This window comes from Peromyscus californicus, unplaced genomic scaffold (assembly GCF_007827085.1).
Source record: "Peromyscus californicus insignis strain IS unplaced genomic scaffold, ASM782708v3 Scaffold_11__1_contigs__length_118956290, whole genome shotgun sequence".
Classification (NCBI taxonomy): Eukaryota; Metazoa; Chordata; class Mammalia; order Rodentia; family Cricetidae; genus Peromyscus; species Peromyscus californicus.
The window spans coordinates 104,747,640-104,774,746 of NW_026294402.1; the positions used below are offsets into that span (position 1 = coordinate 104,747,640).

The window sequence follows — 27,107 nt, forward strand, 5'->3', positions numbered from 1 at the left end:
ATTAAAGGTTTGGGTCACTGCTTGGCTGTGTCCTTGAATACACAGAGATTCTGCCTGCCATGTGATCAGATTAAGGGTGTGTGCCACCACCGCCAGACTTCTGCTAAATAGCTTGTTCTTAGCTCTGATCTCCAGGCAACTTTATTAACATACAAATGAAATCACATTTCAGCACAAATAAAACATCACCATAGGGTGGCTTGAGCATAGGCATCTGGGTGGAAGATGGGTAGGTGTGGATTTAGAACAATGTGGGGCTAAGGATGCTCATCAGTATAGAAAGCTTGACTAGTAAGCTCAAGGCCCTGGATGTGATCACCAGCACTGCAGAAAGAAGAAAAGAAAAAGAAATAGACCAGTGTGCAGTGGTGTGGTGGTGCACGCCTTTAATCCCAGCATTCGGGAGGCAAAGGCAAGGCAGGTATATCTCTGTGAGTTTGAGACCAGCCTGGACTACATATCGAGACCCTGTCTCAAAGAAAAGAGAGAGAGAGAGAGAGAGAGAGAGAGAGAGAGAGAGAGAGAGAGAGAGAGAGAGAGAGAGAGAGAAAGCAAGCAAGCTTCATAGTGTACAAGATGAGGTCCTGGCCACAGCATATGCCTCTGTCAACTTCCTATTTCTAGTGCTCCACTCTCTGCCCTTACTGAAGACCTCACTGCCAAGCTCTTGCTTGTTTATTAAGATTTATTTTGTGTTTATTTATGTATATGTGTGTCTATGAATATGTGTATGTGCATGTGAGTGCAGGTACCCATAGAGGACAGAAGAGGGCATCAGATCCCCCATAAAGTTAGAGTAACAGGCAATTGTGAGCCATCTTACATGGGTGCTGGGACCTGAACTTGGGTCCTCTGGAAGAGCAGCAAGCTCTCTTAACTGCTGAGCCTCCTCTCCAGCCCTATTTATGTATTTTTGATACTGAGTCTAATGTAACTGAAGCTGGCCTCCAATTTTATATGTAACTGAGAATGATCTTAAACTCTTGATCATTTTGCCTCCACTTCATAAATACATGTGCCATGATGCCTGGTTTCCCCTTTTAATTTTATATTTTGTTGCTAAGGGTTGAACCCTAGGACCTTCCACATGCTAATCAGGTTCTATAGCACTCATCTACATCCACAGATCCCCAAAATACCCTTTTGATCAGTGTCCCCTTAAAGAAGTGAATTAATACCAGTTACAGCCACCTGAAGACTCTGAAGAGGACATGCCCATAAGAAGGCTGATCTTTGGGGTCTCATGTGCATGGGGAGTCACCTGACAACTATCTGGTCTGTCTTTCAGCTGTCTTCACTGAAGTTTGCCAGCAGGATGAAGTTGGTCACTACTGAGCCTGCCATCAACGAAAAGTATGATGCTGAGGTACTAAGGAGATGGTGGGCAGCTTCCCAACTCTGAGAATGATGTCTCTGTGTTTGCTACCACTCAAGTATCTGGTGGAGGTCATAAGGGAAGCCAGGCTTCTATGGTTTCCTTCATGCCTCCACTAAAGATGTGCATGGAACCCTGGATCAATCCTTTCCACAGGGATAAGCCAGTGTCTTTAAGAGTCCCTGAAGACCCTGATACACTGCCACAAAAGTGGAAGAGCTAGATGATCTACCACTCAGTTCCCATGTGGGGCTCCAGGGACTTGGTACCTTAGGATTCCCCATAAGATTTCTTCAGCGCTGAATCAGCATTGTCTCTCAGCATTGCCTTCCTGTCACTATGGAGCTCCACCCCTCCACATTTATTTATTTTGTGTATGTGTATGTGTGGGCACGTGTGTGGAGGTCAAAGGACAACTTGCAGGGGTCAGTTTTCGGGAAGATCATGAGTTCAAAGATAGCATAGGCTCCATGAGACGTAGCCTCAAAAATCAACCCACAGGTTAGAGAAATGACTCAGCAGTTAAAAGCATTAATTGCTCCTACAGAAGACCTGAATTCCATTCCCAACACCCACATGGCACCATCTGTGATGCCAGTTCTGAGGAATCCAATGCCCTCTTCTGTCCTCCCTGGGAACCAGGCATAAACATGGTACACACGCACGCACACACACACACATACACACACTCAGGCAAAGCACTCACATGCATAAAATAAAAATAAATAAATCATTTTTTTTAAAAAATCAGCCAAAAAGATGCTTATGAAATGATGGTTAATGGAGATGGGCATGTGCATGCTCCCATGTTTCTGGCAAAAGGGTTAAACTTTCTAGGTTCTAATGTAGCTGGAGAGCTTCTCTCCAGGTCCCACCAAGCCCCCACAGTCCCACAACCCACATATAAAATAATCATTCAGACACTTGTATTACTTATAAACTATATGGCCATGGCAAGCTTCTTGTTATCTACTTTTTTTTATCTTAAATTAACCCATTTCTATAAATCTATACCTTGCCACGTGGCTTGTGGCTTACCGGCATCTTCACATGCTGCTTGTCATGGTGGCGGTTGGCAGTGTCTCCCTCACTCAGCCTTCCTGTTCCCAGAATTCTCCTCTCTCCTTGTCCCGCTTATACTTCCTGCCTGGCCACTGGCCAATCAGTGTTTTATTTATACAGAACGATATCCACAGCACTTCCCCTTTTCTTTTTTTTTTCAAAAAGGAAGGTTTTAACTTTCACATAGTAAAATTACAGATAACAAAACAATTATCAAGCAAGAATTGCAGTTACAATATCTAGTCTATTTATAATAACTAGTCTATTTGTATTTGGCAAAATTAAAGAAGATATCTTATCTATCTTATATTTGTGAGTCTAAGGTTTTATATCTAACTTACCTCTTATATAACTGAGGAAAATTGTACCTATCTAGCTTCAACTACATCAAAGACCTCAGAAGGATATAATATTACCTGAGAAACAGGAGAAGGATGCAAGCAACTTTCAGGAGTCTTGCAGGGTAGACAGAGACAGCTGGCAGCCTGTACAGTCATCCAAAGTTCTCTTGTAAAGTTGGGACATCTGTCTTCAGTCAACAGGGCTAGTCTCTCAGTCATTTTTCTCTGTGTCCTGTAGAATGTCTGGCAGTTTCCTCTGTAAAGCAGGAACCTGAAGGACCATTTTGCCAAGCAAAGTTTAGTGGTCACCTTCCTGTGGGTCCTGTATGTCCAGTCGATACATTTTTTCAAGCAGTCCAGGCAAGAACAGTTTCTTGCCAAAATGACTATTTTTGCCAAGATGAAGATTAACTCCATATGGAGTGTCTTTGATGCCCATCCTCCTGTCTGAAGTAAATCGGTGCTGCCAGGAGGAGACATGTCTCACTGTCCAGAAAGTCTAAATTTTAAAAAATATTTTAAATGCCATATTCTGTAGGTCTTTGAAGTGTTTGAAGATTACCTGTCTATCTGAAATATACCTATATATACCTAGAAAACTTAACTAACATGCTACAAGTTTGACTATCATAGAAGACTATTTATCTGTATTTCTTAATTATCCATTACAATCTAAATGAGTTACATAAACATAATACCTTAAACAAGCGTAGAAATATACACACAGTATAACAAAATTAACTCTAAGTTTGTATCAATAAACTAAAGTCTATACCAATGTAAAACATTTCAAATAAGTTGTTGCTCTTTAAAATAGGTTCAGCAATTTACCCTTTTATCCTATCATATCTCTATCATATCTCCTTTTCTTCTTTAGAAAGAGATTGTATTTATAATCAACCTGTTTTAAATAAAAATATTGGTTTTTCTCTGTCCCACACCAGAGGGCTCTTTTGATTTGGGACACAAGAATTTCTTAACCTTTTTTTTTAAGCAATATGCCTGCGTTTAGAGAAGGAATGAGCCAATTCCATCTCCAAAGCCAGCTTCGTACATTTGGGAATTTGGGCATAGCTTTTTTTACTACTTCCTGCTGGAGGGGGGCGCTGTATCTTATGGGGACATAAAGAAAATTTTAGGATCATGGAGTAGTCCATGAGGGTGTATCATCTGAGCCAGTTGCCTTGAATCCGATCTGGATGTTGGATCATCTGGGCCATGGTGTCATCGGAGACCTTTCAGGGGGTCTTGGCTGGTCAAACCTGATGTATCTTAATCTGGAACAAATTCATAGCCTCTGGCTTTCTGTAGAAACAAAAGCAGAGCCTCCTTTCCAAAGCAACATATCTTTACATCCAAATTTTGAAGTCAAGGTACCTTTAAAATATACATTTTGGCATAACTCAACAGCTTTTACAATCAAATGTTTTTCTTCAGTTACAAATATCAAAGAGAACATAATCCAGATTCTCTGTGTGACAGCCATCTTTATGTGGTTTATTTTTTATATTACCTTTATTGTCTCTTTAAAGACTTTATTTTTAAAAACTATCTGTTTATATAATTGTATATATTCCTTTTTCTCTTTCTTTTAGGCCTACGTACATTTTCACATACATTGTAAACTATTCCATCTGAATCAGTCTTATTGTGAACCTATTGCTTTAAACTGCAGCATTCTAAGACTGAAACAGCGCTGTGGCTGCTGGCTCTGCCCACTTCAGCTTCCCAACATGGCGGTGGTACGTTTTCCGCCAGCTCTGGGAGCCATCAACTCTCAGAAATAGTGGGTCTATGCTTTTATCAAAGCAGCGTGTAGCCCAGAAACGTCTTTTTTTGTTTTGTACTAGCAAAGGCTAAATCCACCACGCAGCTTAATGTGCCACTTGCAGAGGCCTCATTCCTGCCATACTGCAGGTCGAGCACGCACGCCAGGAACCCACCATAGTAGCTCAAACACGCAGGCTGTCGCTAACTTGAGAGAAACAATTAGGAACTGTTTTCAGCTCCATTTTAGAATCTTTTTTTCTCAGATTTTAGGTGGAAGCCCTTGCCCCACGTTGGGCGCCATTTGTAGCTGGAGAGCTTCTCTCCAGGTCCCACCAAGCTCCCGCATTCCCACAACCCACATATAAAATAATCATTCAGACGCTTGTATTACTTATAAACTGTGTGACCATGGCAGGCTTCTTGTTATCTACTTTTTTTATCTTAAATTAACCCATTTCTATAAATCTATACCTTGCCACGTGGCTCGTGGCTTACCGGCATCTTCACCTGCTGCTTGTCATGGTGGTGGCTGGCAGTGTCTCCCTCACTCAGCCTTCCTGTTCCCAGAATTCTCCTCTCTCCTTGTCCCGCTTATACTTCCTGCCTGGCCACTGGCCAATCAGTGTTTTATTTATACAGAACAATATCCACAGCATTCTAAACTCTGAAGGATGATGCTGTCATGGAACTCGCCATGGTTTAGCAGGAATGTAGAGCTCAGTTCTGGTTCTTAAGTTCAGTGAGGATTACAAGCCCCTGGCCGACTAAACCCCCATCTATTCTGAGCTCCTGATTCTGTAGGTGATGGGGTCTGAGTATTTACTCCCTTCCTCCCTTTCCTTCTGGTCCCCCCATCCTCCATTTTGTGACATGGTCTCATTATATAACCCAATCTGTCCTCCAATTCCTGATCCTCCTGCCTCAGCTCCCTGTGTGCTGGCATTACAGACTTGTGCCACTACCACCCAATGAGGGGTTGTGTTTTTGAGTTTGCAGCTGCTGCATTTGCTGCTTCTGGCTTGGGCTATCCTTGTTCCTTCCCTCGTTATTTGTGAAGCCTTGGCAAAACTGTCTCTCACAGATTCTTCTTGTGCATATATGTGTGCATTATACATATACATATGTGAGTACAAGGAGCTCTTTCAGGACCCTGAACTGTGGGGTCTTCTGCTCCAGCTGTTTTCAGGCAGCTTCTCCCCAGGTAGTAAGAGAGGCTGCTACACCTGTCAAGAATTAGGAAGAATAGTTTCCTTGTTCGCAGGGTAAGCTGGAGGCTACTCCCCTCACCTTCTGATTGGACCACATGTGTCCCCTGTGATACACTGAACAGTCATTCAGTGACACTGCCACCATCTCAGCCAGACTTTCTGTATCCGGGACAAAGTGCGTTCTCAAGAGTGAGGAGGAACAAACAGATGGCTGAGAACAGCCACCAAAGACAGTCCACACTAGAAGGAGATCTGCTTGGAGCTTCCTAAAAGTCTGAGCTGGGATGTGGATTCTGATAGAGGCCTTAAATCTCAGACTAAATTGCCACAGAACCACCATGATACCAGGGGCCTATCAGCAAGTATGCACCGTAACAGGTGAGCCTTAGTACCCAGGCGATCTGACTGGATGAGGCCTATGGTCTGAGAAGACCTTTGCATCTGTGATAGACACAGCTGGGGTCACTTGTTTTGGCAGCAGCTCCCTCCAGTGGTCATTTTGTGACAAAGACAAGCCTGTTCATGGTGAGAAGTCTCAGGGAGAAATTCCTTGTGTATCTTTTACAAAATATACTCAAATACCAAATGTAAGTGATTTGGCAAGTTCTGTTGCTCAAAATCCATCATTTTCTACTTACTTGAATCTATGAGGTGTTCTCTATATGCCAGGCACTTTCCTTTCTCCTTCTTCCCTCCCCCTTCTCTCTTCTTCCTCCTTTTTAAAAATTTTGTGACAGTTGCAGTGTAGCCCAGGCTGACCTCTATGCTATGTAGCCAAGGCCCGACCTTGAGCTCTTGACCCTCCTGCCTCCACCTACCAAGTGCTAGAGTTACATGCATGTACACACCACCACACCTGACTTTTCCTTCCTTTGTTGTGGTGCTAAGGCTTGATCCCAAGGCTCACACATGCTAAGCCACACCCCAGTCCAAAGGAGTGTTCATTGATAAATGGATTTTGGGAGGTGGTAGACCCAGGTGGAGGCAGCAAATCACTGGGGTGTGCATTTGAAGGGTGTAGCTTATTCTTGGGCCCTTCCTCACTCTCTCTGCTCCCTGACCACCATGAGGTGGACAGCTTTGCTTCAGCACCCACCCACCCACCTCCATCACATTAAACCTCCTTTCTGGCCCAGAGAAATTTGTTCAGATTTGATTGTTTGTTTTTTTTTTTTTTTTTTTTTTTTTTTTTTTTTTTTTTTGGTTTTTGAGACAGGGTTTCTCTGTGTAGCTTTGCTCCTGGATCTCGCTCTGTAGAACAGGCTGGCCTCGAACTCACAGAGATCCACCTGCCTCTGCCTCCCGAGTGCTGGGATTAAAGGCGTGCGCCACCACTGCCCGGCGATTGTTTGTTTTTGAGACTGAGTCTCACTAAATAGCCCTGGTTGGCCTGGAAATTGTTATGTAGCCCAGGTTGGCCTTGAACTCACAGAGACCAGCCTGTCTTTGCCACCTGAGTGCTGGGATTAAATACATGGACTACTGCACCTGGCTTGCTCAGATATTTTGTTACAGCAACAAAAAGTGACTAATACAAGGATCAAGCCCTTACCACAGGAGCCTTCAGTGGACATTTAAGAGCCAAACCATAGGAGTCCGGCATGGTAGCACATGACTGTAATCCCAGAACTCAAAGAGCCCTCCCAGAGGATCAGAAGGTCAAGGTCATTCTTGGCCACATGATGGCTTTGTAGCCAGCATGGGCTACATGAGACTCTGTCTCATATATGTGTGTGTGTGTATATATATATATATATATATATATATATATATATATATATATGGTGATGTTTTTAGAAAGAGCAGTGTGAGGTGGGGAAGAGATAACAATTTTAAATAGAGTGATTATGATACCCCCAATTTGGAAGTGTCTGAATGAAGATTTTCTATATGTTTGGAATGAACCATGGAAATACAGTAGAGAAAAGTATCCCTGGGCAGAGGGGATGGGTATGCAGAGGCATAAGTATACCAATATGTGGGCAGTGGAGTGGATCAGAGAAGAGCAGTAGGAAAGAGGTAATGGGGGAAGATCATAGAGTGTATCTCAGGTCGCTGTTATTTTATAGAAATCTATAAGGATAACTATAATCTTGTGACACTGTTTATCATTGCAGAAAAGGAGGTAAAGACCCGGGGAGGTGGCTCAGTTGGTAGAGTGTAAACTAGGCATGTTGCTGCATACTGTAACTCCAGCATTTGCCAAGTCGGAGTAGGAGGATCCGATCTTCAAGATGGTCAGTTACAATGCAAAGCCCGAGGCCAGCCTGAGATACACGAGGGTTTGGTGGATTGAGGTGCTTGTCATCAGCACTGTGGTGGCACCTCAGTTCACTGCCCAGGATCCATGGTAGAAGGGGAGAACCGAGTCCTGCAACTTGTCCTCTTGACCCCCACACATATGCCATGGTCCAGGAAGGGCCATATCCTGGGAGACTAGGGAAACTCCTGGAGCTCCTGGGAGTCAGGTTTGAAGACCTGTAGCCTGTGCTTCCTGTTCTCAGTCTCCCTTGATGAAAGAAGCCATCTTAGACCAAGCTCATTCCAGCTGGAGGAGGTTCACCAACAAGGATGGAATGTCCTAGAAACTGAGAACACACTCTGGATTACCAGGAATAACCAGAATATCTGGGTCCAAATTAAGAAATTGAACATCTAGCTGGGTGTGATGGTGCACACCTTTAGTCCTAGCACTCTGGAGACAGAGGCAGGTGGATCTCTGTGAGTTTGAGGCCAGCCTGGTCTACAGAGTGAGTTTCAGGACAGGCTCCAAAGCTACACAGAGAAACCCTGTCTCCAAAAACAAACAAACAAACAAAAAAGAAAAAGAAATTGAGCTTGAGCATTTGGTGCGAAGAAGCCAGGTAGTTTTTCTGATGACCATCTTCCCTACTTCTTATATTTCCCTGGCAGAGAATGGTCAAGAACTTGGAGAAGGAACTGGCATTGCTTAAGCAGGAACTGGCCATCCATGATAGCCTGGTAAGGGACTGGATATGGGGGAGAAGGGAAAGCTGCTGGGAGCAGAGACCAGGGGCAAACAGCATAGTGGGTTAAGGCCAGGGGCTGTAGGATGGGTTAGGTAGCAGGGAAGGATCAGCAATAGGCATGGCAGGGCAAGTGGAGTCCTCCAGTGGCCTACCTGGGCTTATGGTCATGATTCTGATGGTCCTCAAGGCAGAGCCAGCATCTCCCTACCTTGTGGTTTACTGAGACTTCTGGTTTGGAGCAGCAGGCTTCATGTACAGTCCCCTTCCCCATTGTCTCTCTGACCCATGCATCTGGCCTGTTTTCAGGCCTTCCCTGCCGGTAAAACAGCCAGCCAGCATAGGCATCAGATACTCTCCCAGCCCCATACTTTGGCTCTCAGAATGGCCTTTGCTGCTCCTGCTTGGGCTCAGGTTCTTGTTGCTTATGTAGCACATGTTCTTCATCCCTCAAGTCCAACCGCACTCTCGTGAATTATGACCCCATGGATGAGATCCAGATTGCTGAAATCAACTCCCAAGTGCGGAGGTACCTGGAGGGGACACTGGACGAGATCGATGTAAGTTGTTCTGCTGTGGGACCACCATGCTCAGCTAGCTTGGACTTCCTGAGGACTGCCATATATGGAATGGGTGCAGTCGATGGGAACTGGTGTTGCCCCTAGCTTCCATGTTTAGGGTTACAAACATGTTATACCTGTGGAGCTATATACAACGTGCAGTGGGCTGGAACAGAGTCTTATACCAAAGGCGGTCTATCTCCCGGGCACAGATGCAGGTCTTGAAGCAAAGCTGCCTTGACGGAATCCCAGGTTCCTCCAGCTGAGTGACCTGGGCTGAATGTTGAGTAGCCTCATCTGTGCAGCAAAGGAAACACAGGCTGAGGTTGGCTAAGTTGCCCCTTGAGATAAGTGTGGCTGTGCCTGGTGGCATGCAGCTGATAAAGGATGGTGGTCAGGTTGATTGTCGTTAAAGGAAACCCGCCCCCCAGAGCCCACTCTTGGAATATAAAAGGAGAGAACAGCAGGCACACAAGAAGAGCTAGAGAAGGGGGATGTATCTTGTTTTTTACAGTGTAGCCATAAAACCTTTCACCAGGGAACTACATGGGCTGCTGTCCCTCTCATGGCAGTCTGTAACTCCAGTTCCAGGGGACCTGATGTCCTCTTCTGGTCTTTGAGAGCATCAGGCATACATATTCATGAAGGCAAAGCACTCATACACATAAAAAAATTTTAAAAAATCTTTAAAAACTTAAAAAATAGTTTTTAATAAAGGCTCAATGAATACACAATTTTAAAGCTATTAATCAGGGACTAGGGATGTGACTCGGTTGACAGAGTGCTTGCCTATTGTGCAGGAAGTCTTGGGTTTGCATCCCCAGCATCACATACACAGGGCCTAGTGGAACATGCCTAGAATCCCAGCACTTGGCAGGTGGAGGCAGGAGGATCAGAACTTCAGGGACATTTTCAGGTATACAACAAGTTCCAGGATAGCCTTGGATATATGAGACCCTGTATCAAAACAGACAGATGGACAAACAACAACAACAAACTATTAACCAAGTGTATCTCTCTCTGCTCTTGGAAGTGTTATTAATACTTTGCTGAGAGGTTTTAAAAAAGATATTATTTTACTTTTACTTATTATGTGTATATATGTGTATCTGAGTGTGGGTTTGAATACTTTCATGCAGTACCTGTAGAGGCCGAAAGAGGGTATCATATCCCCTGGAACTGGAGCTAAAGAGTTGTCAGATGTCTGATGTGGGCACTGGGAACCAAGTGTGTCCACCGTAAGAGAAGTATATGCTCTTAACTGCTGAGCCTTCTCTCCAGTGTCCGCTGAGAGCCTTCTGCACTTCTCTCATTCTCAGAATGGGATGGTCCAGAGTCAGCCAAGGGCTCCTGACTTCTCTGCTTAGACACAGCCTAGCTCCTAGGTTCCATTGTCTAAACTCGGCTTTGTTCTCTTCCTGCCAGATAATCAATCTAAGACAGATCCAGGAGGTGTTCAACCAGTTTAGGGTGGTTCTGAGGTAAGTCTCACCCTACTAGCCCCATCTCTTTCTTTTTCACACTTCCATCTTCATTTTCTATGGCCTAGGCACTTGCCTTCAAGAAAACACTCCTAGTAAGTGTGTGCGTGTGTGTTTGTGTATGAAGAGCACTCTGTGCTATGTGAGGAACCAGATATGACTGTTTAGGGTGTGCCCAGGTCCCTGGTGGATGTTTTCTGAGTTCATTAATTGGGCAGGACTCTCCGGAGTACCAGCTGTGAGTGTGCCCAGAGCTGGGCCTTGTGGATCTTCCCTGTCCTTTACTTCAAGGAGCACTTACAGTTTATTTGGGTGCAGACCCATTGCCTGAGAAGCTCATGCTAGTTGGTATCAGACTGGTCATTTGACTCCAAGGGTCCTGTTAGAACCTAGGCGACGGCACAGTCCTCATGCAGGTTTACAGGTTATTAAATGTTGTCTTAAAGCTGATGCACTGGCATGTAATGTGGCTCTGTAGGTTTGGAGACCTGACGATGGGGGAATGTGTACACTGTGAAAAGGATGGGCCCTCCGGCCGGGCGGTGATGGCGCATGCCTTTAATCCCAGCACTCAGGAGGCAGAGGCAGGTGGATCTTTGTGAGTTTGAGGCCAGCCTGGTCTACAGAGTGAGATTCAGGAAAGGCACAAAACTACACAGAGAAATCCTGTCTCGAAAAACCAAAAAAAAAGAAAAGGATGGGCCCTTTGGTCTGCATTGTCTTTTGACTTATGATGAGGCTGTGGCTCCATCACCAGGGCTTTACCTAACCAACTTTTAATCTAATATTGCACCTTAGCCCAGTGGACTTAGCATGGCCCCCATTACAAGTGTTATCTCACTCTCTCTCCCAAGCCAACAGGAACAGGAAGTGGAGTCTGCCTTGCGCAGGAAGTACACTCTCATAGACAAGAATGACTTTGCAACTATTTCTGCTGTCCAGAAGGTAAGCACGGTTGCCTCTTGCTAACAGCACTCACCTCAGACTTTCTATCTTTGGTCAACTTTTACAGAAACTGCAAGTGTCATGCATCAAACCTGAGCTAAGAGTTCTTAGATCAAGATAACACCAGGATGAATGAACATGGAGTGCCCTGTACAAAAGTAAACCGCTTTAGGAGCTGGAGAGAAAGCTCAGTCAGTAAAGTGGTTGTTGCACAAACATGAGGCCTTCAGTTCAATTCCCAGAACCCATTTAAAGCTGGGTATGGTGGTGCATCCTTGTAGTGCAAGCTCTGGAAAGGTGTAGACAGACAGATCCCTGGGGCTTGCTGGCCAGCCGGCCTGGCATAGTTTGTGAGTTCCAGGCCAATGAGAGACACAGCAGTAAACTGTTCCTGAGGAATAACACTCAAGGTTGACCTCTGGTTTCCACACCCACATACAAACATACACAGGAAGAAAAAAAAAAAACAACAGTATACCACTTTTGCATTGAGAATGATGTCCATAAATTAGACATATGGCTAATAATATATATGACCAATGCTTGGAACTAGGTTGGAACTAAGTCTTAAGATCTTTAGAGAGTATTGGGTGGTGGTGGCACACACCTTTACTCAGGAGGCAGAAGCAGGCAGATTTCTTTGAGTTTGAGATCTGATCTACAGATCTGGTCTACAGAGCAAGTTCCAAGACAGCCAGAGCTACAACACAGAAAAACCCTGTCTCAAAAAAACAAAACAACAACAACAAAGGAAAGTAGACATTAATTTTCTAGAGTTCAAGGATAGCCTGAAGCTGGCAGCAGCAGCCAAATCTGAGTGTGTGTGGAGAACATGCTCACCCAAAGTTTTGGGCCATGAGCACTTGCATTCCTGAGAGGCTCAAACCTCTAATATAACCCATGCCCCTTGTCCTGACCTCTCTATCCAGGCAGGGCTTATGGATGCTGAAGGTCACCTAGTAGGTGAACCTGATGGACAAAGCTTTGGACTTGGGGTTGCTCCTTTTTCTATCAAACCTGGAAAGAAACTCAGGTCCAAGAAGACACTGAAAGATCAGTTCAGGTGAGAGATCTGTTTTGCCTCCTAGCAAAGAACCTAGCCTAGCACCTAGGCTCCTTGTTGGAGAGAGGGCACAACATGGCCTCTCCCTCTCCCATGGCATCTTTTTTTTTTTTTTTTGGTAGTTTCCTTCTTTATTCTGCTCAGTTTTTCTTTCATTCTCTCTCTATATATATACACTTTATATACCCCAATAACATCTTTTGGGAAATACAGGGATCATAACGAGATTACATTCTATTTTTCAAGTAAATGATTATGATGAATACAGGTAAAATCATGTTTTACATCTCCCTTACATGATTAAAAACAAAGTCACTCTGATAATTCACATAAAATATATCTAAGTAACTTTTTACAGATTAACAGAACATCTCATGGCATCTTAACTGCTAATGCTCACTACTGCCAATGCTGGGAAATCTGTGGGGTTCAGATCAGGGCCATACCCTGAGTGTTCCCACTCTTTCTCATAGCACCCCCAGAGGAACCAATGTTGCCATTTCACTGAGTAACTTCCCATTGTTATGTCAGCTGTTGAGTAGTAGGGTTTCAGGGAAGAGCCCTGCCAGTACCAGGGCACCACTATGCCCGCTGGTACTTGTGTGATACTTCCCACAGGTATCCCTCTTGAGATTCCCCCAAGCCATCTAAATCCTCAACTCATCTTTTAGGTGAGACTCAGTTTATTATTGTGCTTGGGGGGTGGGGGGAGAAAGTGTCTCACAGTGTAGCCAAGGATGGCTGCTCCCAGACTCATGATGATCCTCCTGCCTCATGTCCCCAAAAGCTTACATTACAGATATGTCTCATCCCACCCAGCTAAGACTCTTTTTTTTTTTTTTGGTTTTTCGAGACAGGGTTTCTCTGTGTAGCTTTGCGCCTTTCCTGGAACTCACTTGGTAGTCCAGGCTGGCCTCGAACTCACAGAGATCCGCCTGGCTCTGCCTCCCGAGTGAAGACTCATTTTTTAAGTGCAAGTAGGGGAAAGCATTTTCCCTAGTCTGCTGCCCAGGTCACTCTGGGTAGCAGTAGCAGAGTACAGGTTTTAGAGTTGAGAACTGGGCTCATCTCCTTTTTCTGTGTTTCTTACCCTTAAGAGACTTCCTTGTGTGAGGCAGGTGAACTGATCTGTACCTATTTTTGTATCCCTAAAATGGGAATAATGATATTAATAACGATAGCATCAGAGCTAATGATCTGCAGTCTTTGCACATAACTTCACATGGAGGCTGGTCCTCTCAGCAACACCTGAGAAGAAAGGGGGCTGAATGTGTTAGCCATGCCTGTAACCCCAGCACCTAGGAGGCAGAGGCCATAAAATTGTGGATTCAGGGCCGTTGAGATGGCTCCACAGATAAAGGTGCTTATAAGCCTGAGGACCCAAGTTCCATCTGTGGAACTCACATAGATGTAGAAGAACAAATTACACAAAGTTATCCTCTGACATCTTCTCCAAGTCATGGACTCCCTCACACATGGTAATAATAAAGTAAAAAAAAAAAAAAAAGCTTGTGAATTTGAGGCCTCACGGGGTACATGGTACAACCACCCTCCCTTCTCTGCAGAAAAGGAAGGAAAGGGCGAGGGAAACAGAAAGAAGGGGGAACAGACAAAGGAAGAAAAGACAGAAGGAAGGAATGAGGAAGAGCCATGGGGATGTAGCTCTTCTGGTAGGTGCTTGCCTGGCAGGCACAAAGCCCTGGCTTTGATACTTGGGAGGACCTGAGCTCAGTACCCAACCCATGTCCGATGGCTCACAGGGGCCAGTAACTCCATCTGCAGGGACAGTTGACATCTCTGACCTCACAGGGCACTGCTCTCATTCACGTGCCCACATACGTACACAAATGTTTTTTAAAGAGATGGGAGCTGCCAGCTGCCAGGTATAGTGGTGCACTCCTTAATTCCAGCGCTTAGGAGGCAGAGGCAGGCAGAAGCCTGTGAGTTCTAGGCCAGCCAGAGCTACATAGTAAGACCTTGTCTCAAATAAACAAATATGTAAATGATACATAAATAAAATAAGCAAGCAAGCTAAATGTGGCGGGTTGCTTGGTTTAGTAGGGCTTCAGCAGGGTCCCGTCTCAGGGTCTTTGCCAATGTCTGGGCCTTGGTGTTTCCCTGACTTTTTTTCAGCTCCTCAGCAAGAAAGGAGGGTGCCAGCAGCCCTGTGAGTGGCAAGGACTTGGATGTGGTTTCCATCTCCAAGACTCAGCTGATCCCATCTTCCAGAGATGGGGATGTCAAAGACATGCTTTCACGAGACAGGGAAACGTCCAGCATTGAGCCCCTTCCCTCGGACTCTTCAAAGGAAGACTCACGCCCGCTCAGGTAACCATCTAAAGACAGGGAGATCTTCCACCAGATCAGAGCACACCAAACCAGAGTGTGAGCCCCACATGTTAGGTAAATGGTGCCTGCAGCAGAAGAGAAATAAACAGGGGAAACAGAGAAAGTCCCAAAGGAAGAAATGTGGTAACATATATGCATGCAAAATGATCCAGCCTCAGTCTTCCAAGATACACAAGGAAGAATCATTTTAGGGGCTGGGAAAATAGCTCAGCCAGTAAAGGCACTTGCTACCAATTCTGACAACCTGAGTTCAATCCCCAGGACACACGTGAGAGAACCAATTCCCCGTTGTCAGTTGTCCTCTGACCTCTACACACATGCTATGGTGTGCATGTGTGTGCGTGCGTGCGTGCGTGTGTGCGTGTGTGTGGTGCGTGTGTGTGCACACACAAACATCATTTTAGAACTTCCACACATCAATTATTTTAAAATGATATGTCTTTTACATAAGTAATACATTCTAGAAGCCCAGCATGGGAGCGTATATCTGTAATCCTAGCACTTGGGAGGCAGAGGCAGGAGGATTAGGAATTTAAGGTGACCCTTGGCTACAAAGAGTTAGAGACCTGGGATACATATGACCTTGGCTTTGAAAGTGAACCACTGGAGCTGGGGATCGGTGGGTAAAGGTGCTTGCCATGCAACTGTGATGACCTGGGGTCCCCAGAACCCATGCAAAGCCGGGTGTCTAGCAGCAGTACCTGTTAGTCCTCATCTCTACAGTGAGATGGAGGCAGAAACGGGGAAGCTCTCAGGACAGCTAGCGTGGCATTTGCTGTAGAAAAAGAACGAAGAGACACTGTCTCAAGCAGTGTGGAAGGCCTGGGCGACACCTGCTGTTTTCTGATCTCTTGTCCATATCCCTATTCACTGGTGGACGACAGGGGAGTGGGGTCAAATTTTAGGATCCAGGCTGAGGAAATAGAAGGGGGGACATGAAAAAAACATGTTCACCACATCATGAATGGGAAAAGTTTTTTTTTTTTTTAAGTAAACACTTTCAATAGTTGGTATTAGATAAAGGGCATTGAATGAATTATTATCCCTGCCTCTGGTTTGTACAAGCACGTGCATGAAGACCCTCTTCTGAGCCTATGTACATTTCAGAACATTCAGAGAAGTTCAAGAGTTGCACAGTGAATGCCCATACACTGAGAGCCCTCTAGTTTCTGTTGTCGGCTATTATATTTGTTTCCATCTTGTGTTGTCTTTTTAAAAATGCAGTTCAAATAACTTGCCAATATCAGTCCACATCCTTCCGTGCCAACAGTTGTATCACGTTAACTGTGGTTCTCAGAGAATTTCGTGCATGGGGGTATGTATGGTGCGTGCACATGAGTGTGTGGGCGTACACCCCCGTCCTGAGCAGCACATCTAGTGTCTTTCCCTCTTACTCTTTGTCATAAACCTCAAGACATAGTCTCTCACTAAACTGGAAGCTTGCTGTTTCAGCTAAACTGGCTGATCGGCACCCTTGCAGATCTGTCTGTTTTTGCCCCTAGTGCTGGAGGTATAGACATGATGCTTGACTTCTTATGTGGGTTCTGCATTATTGTATGTGACTTTTCCTCAGGAGACATGAACCAGTGACAGAACAAACTAACAGTGCCTCCAAAGTCCAAGTTAGCGAACCAGGGACTCTGTTGGGGTTTCTTATCAGAGCATGGGTGACTTAAAGGCATCTGCATCACCAAAAAGTCTACCCCAGCCTTGGTGATGACTCATAAAAGCTATACCCCTGGAACTCTGTGTGACTTGTAGGCAGCTGGACAAGTCAGAGGACACCCCCTCCCACTAGCAGTTTACTGTTTCTATAACCTTGGGAAAGGGGGTCTGGTAAATCATGTTAGTTTCAGGAACTTCCTGAGAGTTATGAGTTGTTTACTTTCTGAGTCTCATGGGCTTCTGTGCTGGTTTGACTAAGAATGGCCCTCATAGGCTCCTATGTTTGAATGCTTAGTCACCAGGGGTCACCAGGGAGTGAAACTCTTTGATAGGATTAGAAGGATTAGGAGAACTTTGTTGGAAGAAGTTTGCCACTAGGCATGAACTTTGAGGTTTCTTTATTTTATTTATTTATTGTTGGGTTTTTTTTTTTTAAAGATTTATTTATTATGTATACAGTGTTCTGTCTGCATATACACCTGCAGGTCAGAAGAGGGCGCCAGATCTCATTATGGATGGTTGTGAGCCACCATGTGGTTGCTGGGAATTGAACTCATGACCTCTGGAAGAACAGCCAGTGCTCTTAACCTCTGAGCCATCTCTCCAGCCCCTATTGTTTGGTTTTTAAAGACAGGGTTTCTCTGTATAGCCCTGGCTGTCCTGGAACTCACTCTGTAGACCAGGCTGGCCTTGAACTCAGAGATTCTCATGCCTCTGCCTCCCAAGTACTGGGATGAAAGGCATGTGCCACCACAGCCTGGCTTTTTTTGTTTGACTTTTTTTGTTTGTTTTGTTTTTGTTTTTGGAGACAGGGTTTCTCTATGTTACAGCTGTCCTCGAACTCACTTTGTAAACCAGGCTGGTCTGGAACCCAGTGAGATCCGCCTGCCTCTGCCTCCTGAGTGCTGGGATTAAAGGCATGTGCCACCACTGTCTAGCTGTTTTGTTTTTAAATTTATTTATTTTTATTTTATGTGCATTGGTGTTTTGCCTGCATGTATGTCTGTATGAGGATGCCAGATCCCCTGGAACTGGAGTTATAGACAGTTGTGAACTGCCATGTTGGGAATTGAACCCAGTGCTCTTAACCGCTGAACCATCTCTCCAGCCCTGGGCTTTGAAGTTTCAAAAGCCCATGCTGGGCCCAGAGTCTCACTCTGCCTGCAGATCAGGATGTGGCTCTCAGCTGTTTCTCCAGCACCATGCTGCTGTGTCTGCGACCATGCTTCCCCTGCCATGATGATAATGGATGAAGCCTCTGAAACTATAAGCAAGCCCCCAATTTCCTTTATAAGAGTTGCTGTGGTCGTGGTGTCTCTTCACAGCAATAGAACAGTAACAAAGACAGCTTGCTTTCTTCCTCCTGGAGGGAATTGCTCTATAACATGGCGATATGAACTCAGGTACTCATACTTACAGAATAAGTCCTCTTAGCCAGACCCTGAGGTCCTCTCAGAGAAAATTTAATACCCTGAAATAATGCCTCTGTGAGAAAAAGAAAAGATCATATATTTTGTGTGGCTTCAGCCATTTAAAAATCTATCAAAGAAATCTCAAGAGATTCAACAGACTCTGGATCCAGATAGGTGACAGTGATTTTGTTTTCAGTTTCTTTCCTTTCCTCAATTTCTGCAGTGGGCATGGGTCCTTGGAACAAAGATGGGGCATTGATTCCTACAGACTAACTTCCATCTGACATAAACAATGCCTAGGATCTCTACCCTCTGCCCTGGGAAGTCACAGGGAAGAAAGATGAAGTACCTTGTGTCTCCAAGACAGCAGTTCCGTTCTTTTTCCTCTTTGACCTCTCCCTCTGTTGCCAGACCCAGCACCCCACCCTCGAAGCCTGTGGCCTTTGAAGAGTTTAAGAATGAACGAGGTAGTGAGATCAACCGCATCTTCAAAGAAAACAAATCCATCTTGAATGAACGAAGGAAAAGGGCCAGCGAGACCACCCAGCGCATCAATGCCATCAAGCGGGAGATCGATGTGACCAAAGACTCACTGAATTTCCAGAAGTCACTACGGGAGAAGCAAGGTAGATGTGAAGGGAAGATGGCCGGGGCGATGTGGGGCTCAGAGTTACCAAGTTGTTAAGTGTGGCAGCCTTGGACACTGAAGGACCAAGATGGGAGGGGCCCATAGAGAGCTTTAGGGTACAGACCTATGTCATCTAGTAGGCTCTAGGCAGCCCTTCCTGCCAGCTACCTTTGTCAGTGTATCTGCTTACTGCATTATTTCAGAGCTAACAGCTGAGTCTTCCCCCTGACATGTGCTGTTGCTCATGGAGAAACTGGCCCTTGGCCCTGCAGGAACAAAGCCCCACACACTCCTAATGAACACCGGAGGCACAGTAGAGAAAGCAAGACAATTCATTTTATAACCTTGTAAAGATGGGTACCATTGACAGAAATAAAAATGGCAGGGTGTACTACAGGGGTGCAAAGAAAGTTGGGTTTTTCTTTTTAGAGACAGGGTTTCTCTCTATGTAGCCCTAGCTGTCCTGTAACTCACTCTGTAGACCAGGCTTCTACCTGTCTGCCTCCCGCACAAAGTTTTTAATAGCCCTGAATACAGGTCCCTCCCCACTTTCCTTACTGGCTGAGTAATCAGAAGGGTACATTTTTTTTGTTGTTGTTGTTGGTTGGTTGGTTTTGTTTTGTTTTGAGACAGGGTCTCTGTATGTAGCTCTGGATGTCCTGGAACTCTCTGGCCTTGAACTCATAGTGCTCACCTGAGCTCAGTCCTGGAGGGTACTACACATCATCAGCCACTTATGTCTCTTAATTTCTTAACAAAGACATGCATGGATTTATATTTACATTTTACCTTCTGTTTATTGTAAAGCTTTTTTGGGAGTGTAAACCCATCATGTCTGTAGGTCATTGGACAATTTTGGCAGCTAATAATTACTTACTCTAGACTAGCCGCAGGTGTTGGCAGGGGCCCAGGGTCACCTTTTCATCCACAGCTGGACCTAAGCTGATTGAAGGCACCTTTGAATATGGACCATTATGCTTTTGTATTTTTACAGTCCTGAAGAAATCTCCTCAGGAGGTGGGTAGTTGGTGACCCGTTCATGGTCACTTAGTCCTGGTCTGCTCTCCTTTTGCCGATGGTGGTTTGGTTGTGGTAGGGGTACTGCTGGGGACCTCAAGAAATGAGAATGAGGGTGCCAGAAGGCCAAGTGGCCTGATATCAGTGAAACCATTCCTTCTACTCAACTCCTGACACCTGTGCTAGCCTGGCAGGCTTGTTCTCTAGGGCAGGGAGTGAGCAAGAATCCTGCATGGGGACAGTGCTCACAGTGTTACACATAGTGGACACCTATATTGTGGGCCAGGAACAGTCCAGTGTGAGTGTGCAGAGGACTGATTGTGACAGCCAGTCAAGGGCAGAGTCAGCCTGCATTTTAATAAGTGACCACCCTGACTCTGAAAAGGGGGTTCAGTTAGGCATGGGGATGCATTGTTGTGAGAAGCAGGAGTATCACCAGAAGTTCAGGCCAGCCAGAGCTGTATAATGAGCCCCTGGCTAAAAAATTAAATTAAATTTTAAAAGCTGTTGAAATGGCTCATTGGGGCCTGGGGAGATGGCTCGTGGTTAGGAGCTCTTGCTGGTCTCCCAGAGGATACAGCTCTGTTCCCAGCCTGCACACCAGGCAGCTCACAATTGCCTGTGATTCCAGCTCAGGGATCTGACATGTGGCATTCACATGCAGACAGATACATATACATGAATAAAAAAAATTAAAAAGAAAAAGAAATGGCTCTTTAGGTAAGATTAGTAACCATCAATACTGACAACCTGAGTGTGATCCCTGGAACTCACATAGTAAATGGAGAGAACTGACTCCTGCAAGTTGTCCTCTGACCCCCATCTGTGCACTGTGGTGCACACAGACACACAGACAGACACACAATGTAATTTTTTAACTTAAAAGTTATTTTTTTAAAAATAATTTATTTAAATTTATTTTATGTGCATTTGTGTGAGGGTGTCAGATCTCCTGGAACTGGAGTTATAGACAGTTGCGAGCTGCCATGTGGGTGATGGGAATTGAACCTGGGTCCTCTGGAAGAGCAGCCAGTGCTCTTAACCACTGAGCTATCTCCCCAGCCCCTTAAAAGTTAGTTTTAATAAATAAAATAAAATAAAATAAAAAATGAAAAATAAAGGGAGTCTGGCAACCACATTGTTATTCACTTTCCTGGCAGTCAGGGCATATCACAGGGCCTCTCCTCAATAAATCAGAATCCTGTTCCAGGCCAGCTTTCATGGGTGACTTCCAGATGTCACTTGGTTTTTCCCTGCAGGTCCGTTGGGTCATTTCACTCTCAGAGGTAACTTTATTTCCAGATTCCTGGACCTATTCTGCTCATACCCTTCAGACCAACTATGACCTGCTATTGTAGAGGGCAAAGTGGAAACTAAGGAAGCAGAGGTGGCAGCTCCAGACACACTCCTGCCCAGAAACCCCAGGGAGGGGACAGCGGAAGACCTCACAGGACCCGCAAACACTTGTTTGGCCTGTGCCTACACGTTCTTTAAAAATACAGACCCTGGCCGGGCGGTGGTGGCGCACGCCTTTAATCCCAGCACTCGGGAGGCAGAGCCAGGCGGATCTCTGTGAGTTCGAGGCCAGCCTGGGCTACCGAGTGAGTTCCAGGAAAAGGCGCAAAGCTACACAGAGAAACCCTGTCTCGAAAAACCAAAAAAAAAAAAAAATACAGACCCTGCCAGGCAGCGGTGCACACGCCTTTAATCCCAGCACTCAGGAGGCAGTGGCAGGTAGATCTCTGTGAGTTCAAGGTCAGCTTGATCTATAGAGTGAGTTCTAGGACAGGCAGGGCTGCACAGTGAAACCCTGTCTCAAAACAAAACAAAATTACAGACCCTGATGATAAATTTACATATTTAAAGGGATTCATGCACTGTGACATGAGATTTACCCTTTATATTTTTTGAAAAATGTGTGTGTGTGTCTGTGTGTAGGTGTCATGAGTGCAGGTGCCTGCAGAGCCAAGGGGTGTTATTTTCCCTGGAACTGGAATTACAGGCAGTTTTGAGCCATCTGGTGTGGGTGCTGGGAAACACAATTGGGTCCTTTGCAAGAACAGTAAGCACACTTAACCACTGAGCCATCTCTACAGCCTTTTGTGACAAGGTCTTATCATAGGCCTTGAACTTGAGATCCCCCCCACCTCAGCCTTCCACTGAACTAGGATGGTTGGTCTATATCTCTAAACTCAGTGAAAGTGGACATCTCCACAGAGTAAGATCATGGTGAAATAAGGATCTTTTTTTTTTTTTTTTGAGACAGGTAACTTTGAAGGCTTGTCTGCCTCAGCTATAATTATAGGCATGTGCCCATCTCTGGAAGAAAGAGTTGGGTTTTTTGTTTGTTTGTTTGTTTTTTCGAGACAGGGTTTCTCTGTGTAACAACAGCCCTGGCTGTCCTGGATCTCGATCTGTAGACCAGGCTTGCCTCCAACTCACAGAGATCTGCCTGCCTCTGCCTCCTGAGTGCTGGGATTAAAGGCGTACGCCACCACTGCCTGGCTTAGCATTGTCTTCTTTTTGGAACACCATCCTTCCCCTACCCAGAATGACTACTGCCTCATTCCCTGACCTCGCCCATCACCCTACAGGTGAGTATGAGAACAAAGGCCTGATGATCATCGATGAGGAGGAATTCCTACTGATTCTGAAGCTTAAAGACCTGAAGAAGCAATACCGAAATGAGTACCAAGAACTGAGAGACCTCAGAGCTGAGATCCAGTACTGCCAACGCCTGGTGGATCAGTGTCGCCATCGCCTGCTCATGGGTATTCCACCTGGGAAGGTTGGCAGGCTCCTTGAGGTCGAGAGAGGCCTCAGGGCAAGGCCAAGGACCAGTTCTGGAAGTGCTCTCTGACCAGCTCACTGCAGAGCCAGGGCTTTGTCAGGGGCTTCAGAAGTGGGGTTTCCAGGGCTGTGAAGGCTGGAGATGGGAGGTGAGAAGAGGGGAGCTGCTGGAGCAGGAAGTAAGTAGAGATGAGATGAGCCTGCACTAGCCCTTGCCTGCTTCCGCACAGGCTCCCTCATACCTCACAGTGCTATCTCTCTGACTCTTGCAGAATTTGACATCTGGTACAATGAGTCCTTCGTTATCCCAGAGGATGTTCAGGTAGCACTGAAGCTGGGCAGCAGTATCCGGCCAGGCATGGTGCCTGTCAACAGGATTGTGTCCCTGGTGAGCAGCCCAAGGGTGAGAGGGTGGTGAGAGTTGATCACAGGGACAGTAGCAGTAATGTGGGTAATTCTTCCTCTTCCATGGATTGATGTCTAATGCTGCCAGTGCCCAGGTAGGGAGGCAAGTGTAAGTTCCTCAATTATTGAAAAGTGAAAAACAGAGCTAGAGAGATGGCTCAGCAATTAAGATGACTTGCTACTCTTCTGGAGGACCTGAGTTTGGTTCTCAGCTCCCACATCAGGCAGCTCACAACTATCTGTAACTGCAGCTCCAGTTCCAATGCCCTCTCGTGGCCTTTGCAGGCAATAGCACACATGTGGCATATAGTAGCACAGACAAAAACACATAAATTAAAAAAATCCTATCTTTGGTTTCCAAAGCAACTTTGAGGGAAGGAGAGGTTTATTTCAGCTCACAGTTGTAGGTGTAAGCTACATCATGAAGGGAAGTCAGGGCAGGAACTGAAGATAGGAACTGAAGCAGAAACTATGTGCAGAGACCATGGAGGAATGGTGTATAACAGCTTGCTCCCCATGGCTTGCTCAGCCTTTCTCCCCACCCCCTTTTGCCCTTTAAAAAAAATGTATGTGTATGAGTGTTTTGCCTGCATGTATATATGTGCACTACCTGTGAGCCTGGTGCTCAGAGTTCAGAAGAAAGTACTAGTTCCCATGGAATTGGAGTTTATACAGTTGTAAATGATGAGAGTTGAATCTGGGTCCTCTGGAAGAGCAGCCAATGCCCTAACCACTGAGCCATCTCCCTAGCTCCTCAGTCTGCTTTCTTTTAAACCCAGGACCACCTTCCCAGGGGTGGCATTGCCTCCAATGGGTTAGTCCCTCCTACATCAATTGTTAATAAGAAAAAAAAATGCCCAGAGGGGAAAAAAAGGCCAGCCTATAGAAGAAATCCCTTAAGTGAGAGTCTTTCTTCCCAGACATGTCTAGGTTTGTGTCAAGTAGACAAAAACCAACCAGCACAAATTTTAAAGAGAGATATGTAGGAGCTGGAGAGATGGCTCTGTGGTTCAGAGCACTGGCTGTTCTTCTTGAGGTCCTGAGTTCAATTTACATGGTGGCTCACAACCATCTGTAACTATAGTCCCATGAATTCCAGTTCTTCCTTCTGGTATGCATAGATGTACATGCAGAGGAAAGCACCCATATACATATATAAATAAATCTTGAGAGACAGAGTTTTAGTTGGGGTTTCTATTGCTGTGAAGAGACATTATGACCATGGCAACTTTATAAAGAAAAACAGCTAATTGGGCTGCTTATAGTTTCAGAGGTTTAGTCCATTATCCTCGTGGCAGGATATGGTGGCATACAGGCAGACGTGGTGCTAGAGAAGGAGCTGAGAGTTCTACAGTTCAATCTGCAGACAACAGGAAGTGAACTGTCTCACTCCCTGTAGCTTGAGCCTAAGAGGCACCCACCCTCACAGTGACACACTTCCTCCATCCAAGGACACATCTACTCCAACAAGACCACACCTCCTAATAGTGTCGTTCCCTTTGGGGGCCATTTTCTTTCAAACCACCACAAAGAGAGAGATGACAAAGGAATACCTTTTATTACTGCCAACTTTCGCAGTGCCTAGGTGGCCTTTACAGAGGGATCTGTGAGGACCCTGACAGGCATGTGTGCTACAGATGCTCTCAGTGGGTTTGCAAACCCAGCAAGGGACTGTTCTGTTGCTCAGCAGAGGCCTTGCCAGGGTTCATCCTGGTGATGCCAGGCTGAGATATTGTGCTGGGTTGGGCCTTTCCCAGGGAGAAGATGACCAGGACAGGTTCAGCCAGCTGCAGCAGACTGTACTGCCTGAGGGTCCTGATTCCATCTCCTTCTACAATGCCAAAGTCAAGACAGAACAAAAGGTAACTTGGGACATTCATGTGTGTGAGGCTGGGGGCCCCAAAGACTTTATTACTAGGACACCCAGAATCACCAACCCAACGGGGTGGGTGGGGTGATGGTACCAACCCAGGAAGATTGAGTGTCACTCTTAGTCTATAAGCGTCTTCTGCTGGCTCTAGACTGAAACAAGGCTTGACTTTGGAAGTCAGAGAAGGAGAATCACATAGATCATGGCCAGGTCTGGACATGGCTGGTAAACGCTAACTTAGCCATGTACGGTGGCTCACAGCCCATGACAGTCTAGGAAAGAAATCCTCTGAGACCACTGTCTGTGGAAAAGGGCCTGTCCAAGGGGGCCATCCTGCATAAATGGCAGAGGACAGATGACCATATGTAGCCAAGGAGAAACTAGACATGGTAAGCCACAGGTAGAGCCTGTGACTCTCCAGAGTCTCCATCTACCAAGGTCCTGAATCTGTGCATCCCATTGTGCTCAGGTGGTTTTGTTATTTGTTTGGTTTGTTTGAGACAGGCAGTCATGTTTCCCAGGCTGGTCTCAAACTTGCTAAGTAGCCAGGGATAACCTTGAACTCCTGATCCTCTTACATGGACTTTCTAAGAGATGAGATTACAGGTGTGTGCCACCGTACTCAGCACTGTTTCCTATTTTTCTTACTCTCCTTCACTGTGAGACTATCTAGTGTGTATATGTGTGTTTGCATACTTGCATTTAAAAATATATTTTGTGTATGGGTGTTTGGCTGGTATGTATGTCTGTGTACCATTTGGATGTTTGGTGCCTGCAGAGGCCAGAAGAGGGTGTAGGATAGGACTCCCCAGAACTGGAGATAGTTGAGATATAACCCAGGCCTTTGGTAAGAGCAGCCAGTGCCCTTAACCACTGAGCTATCTCTCTAGTCCAAAATATATATTTTAAGTTACAAGCTCATATTTGATTAGACTTAAGGACTGCAAAACACATAAATTGAAATTATTTTCTTCCTGCAAGGGTATATACTTGTTTTTTGGTTTGTGAGGATGGGTGGGTAAAGGTTGTTGTTTTGATTCCTTTTTTTTGTTTTTGTTTTTGTTTTTTTTCAAGACAGGGTTTCTCTGTGTAGTTTTGGTGCCTGTCCTGGATCTCGCTCTGTAGACCAGGCTGGCCTCGAACTCACAGAGATCCGCCTGGCTCTGCCTCTGGAGTTCTGGGATTAAAGGCATGCACCACCACCACCACCACCACCACCACCCCCCCCCCCACCCCACCCCCCCCCACCCCCGGCTGTTTTGATTCTTAAGACAGGGTCTCCTCTCCTTAGGAGACAGAGGCAGGAGAATCTCTAGAGTTTGAGGTCAGCAGTATGGTCTACACAATGAGTTCCAGGCAAAAGCTATATAGTGAGACCCTGTCTTTAAAAAAAAAAAAAAAAAAAAAAGACACCATCTCATTTAGCTTAGGCTGGCTTCAAATTCACTATGAAGCTGAGGATGACCTTGAACTTGACCTTGAACTCCTAATACTCCTGCCTCAACCTCCCCTGTGCTGAGATTGCAGAGATTCAGCATCATATCCTGCTGGATTTTTTTTTTTTTTTTTTTTTTTGAGACAAGGTCTGTGTAACCCTAGAAGTCTATCTGTAGTTCAGGCTGGCCTTGAACTCAGAGATCCACCTGCCTCTGCCTCCCAAGTGCTGGGATTAATGGCATGAGCCATCACGGAGTTTTTTTTGTTTTGTTTTTTTTCTTTGAAACAAGGTTTCATGCAGTTCAGGCCTGCCTTGAACTATTTATGCAGCAGAGGGTGGCCTTGAACCCCTGCTGTCTCCTAAATGTTGGGATTTTAGGCTTTCATCACTACACTGTCTGCATTTGCTTTTTGTAGTTACCATAGAGTATTATCAACCTAGGGCCATTTATCCCTTCAAGAATTCCAGCTTGAATGCTAGAGATGTAGCTCAGAAACAGAGCATCCGCCTAGCCTGTGTAAGGCCCTGGGTTCAATACCAAGGACCACAGAGAGGAAAAAGTCCAGGGATTATGTCAAATCCTGTAACCTCAGCATTTTGGGAGCTGATGTGGGAGTATCTTGAGTTCAAGGCCATATTGAGCTATATTGAGACCCTATGTCAAGAAAGAAAAAGAATTCCAGCTTAGTGCTGCCATTGCAGGTTCAGTCTCGTACCTTGGGGCTCCAGTCCTTTTCCATA

At 45.5% G+C, this 27,107-nt stretch overlaps 1 protein-coding gene across 9 annotated transcripts in view; it reads left to right on the forward strand.

Moving 5' to 3' along the window:
* Kif9 (kinesin family member 9) overlaps positions 1 to 27,107 on the forward strand; it is a 65,177-nt gene that overhangs the window by 29,848 nt on the left and 8,222 nt on the right. For 7 of the 9 annotated variants that reach the window (XM_052721922.1, XM_052721956.1, XM_052721964.1 and 4 more), the window contains 11 exons: positions 1,289 to 1,366; positions 8,670 to 8,738; positions 9,199 to 9,303; positions 10,729 to 10,784; positions 11,639 to 11,729; positions 12,659 to 12,792; positions 14,926 to 15,120; positions 18,630 to 18,844; positions 22,458 to 22,634; positions 22,926 to 23,041; positions 24,816 to 24,920. In XM_052721922.1, the coding sequence (XP_052577882.1) occupies positions 1,289 to 1,366; positions 8,670 to 8,738; positions 9,199 to 9,303; positions 10,729 to 10,784; positions 11,639 to 11,729; positions 12,659 to 12,792; positions 14,926 to 15,120; positions 18,630 to 18,844; positions 22,458 to 22,634; positions 22,926 to 23,041; positions 24,816 to 24,920 (1,341 nt within the window). Of the gene's footprint in view, positions 1 to 1,288; positions 1,367 to 8,669; positions 8,739 to 9,198; positions 9,304 to 10,728; positions 10,785 to 11,638; positions 11,730 to 12,658; positions 12,793 to 14,925; positions 15,121 to 18,629; positions 18,845 to 22,457; positions 22,635 to 22,925; positions 23,042 to 24,815; positions 24,921 to 27,107 lie in introns of those variants that run through there. The other 2 variants (XM_052721974.1, XM_052721983.1) reach the window with 2 other exon arrangements.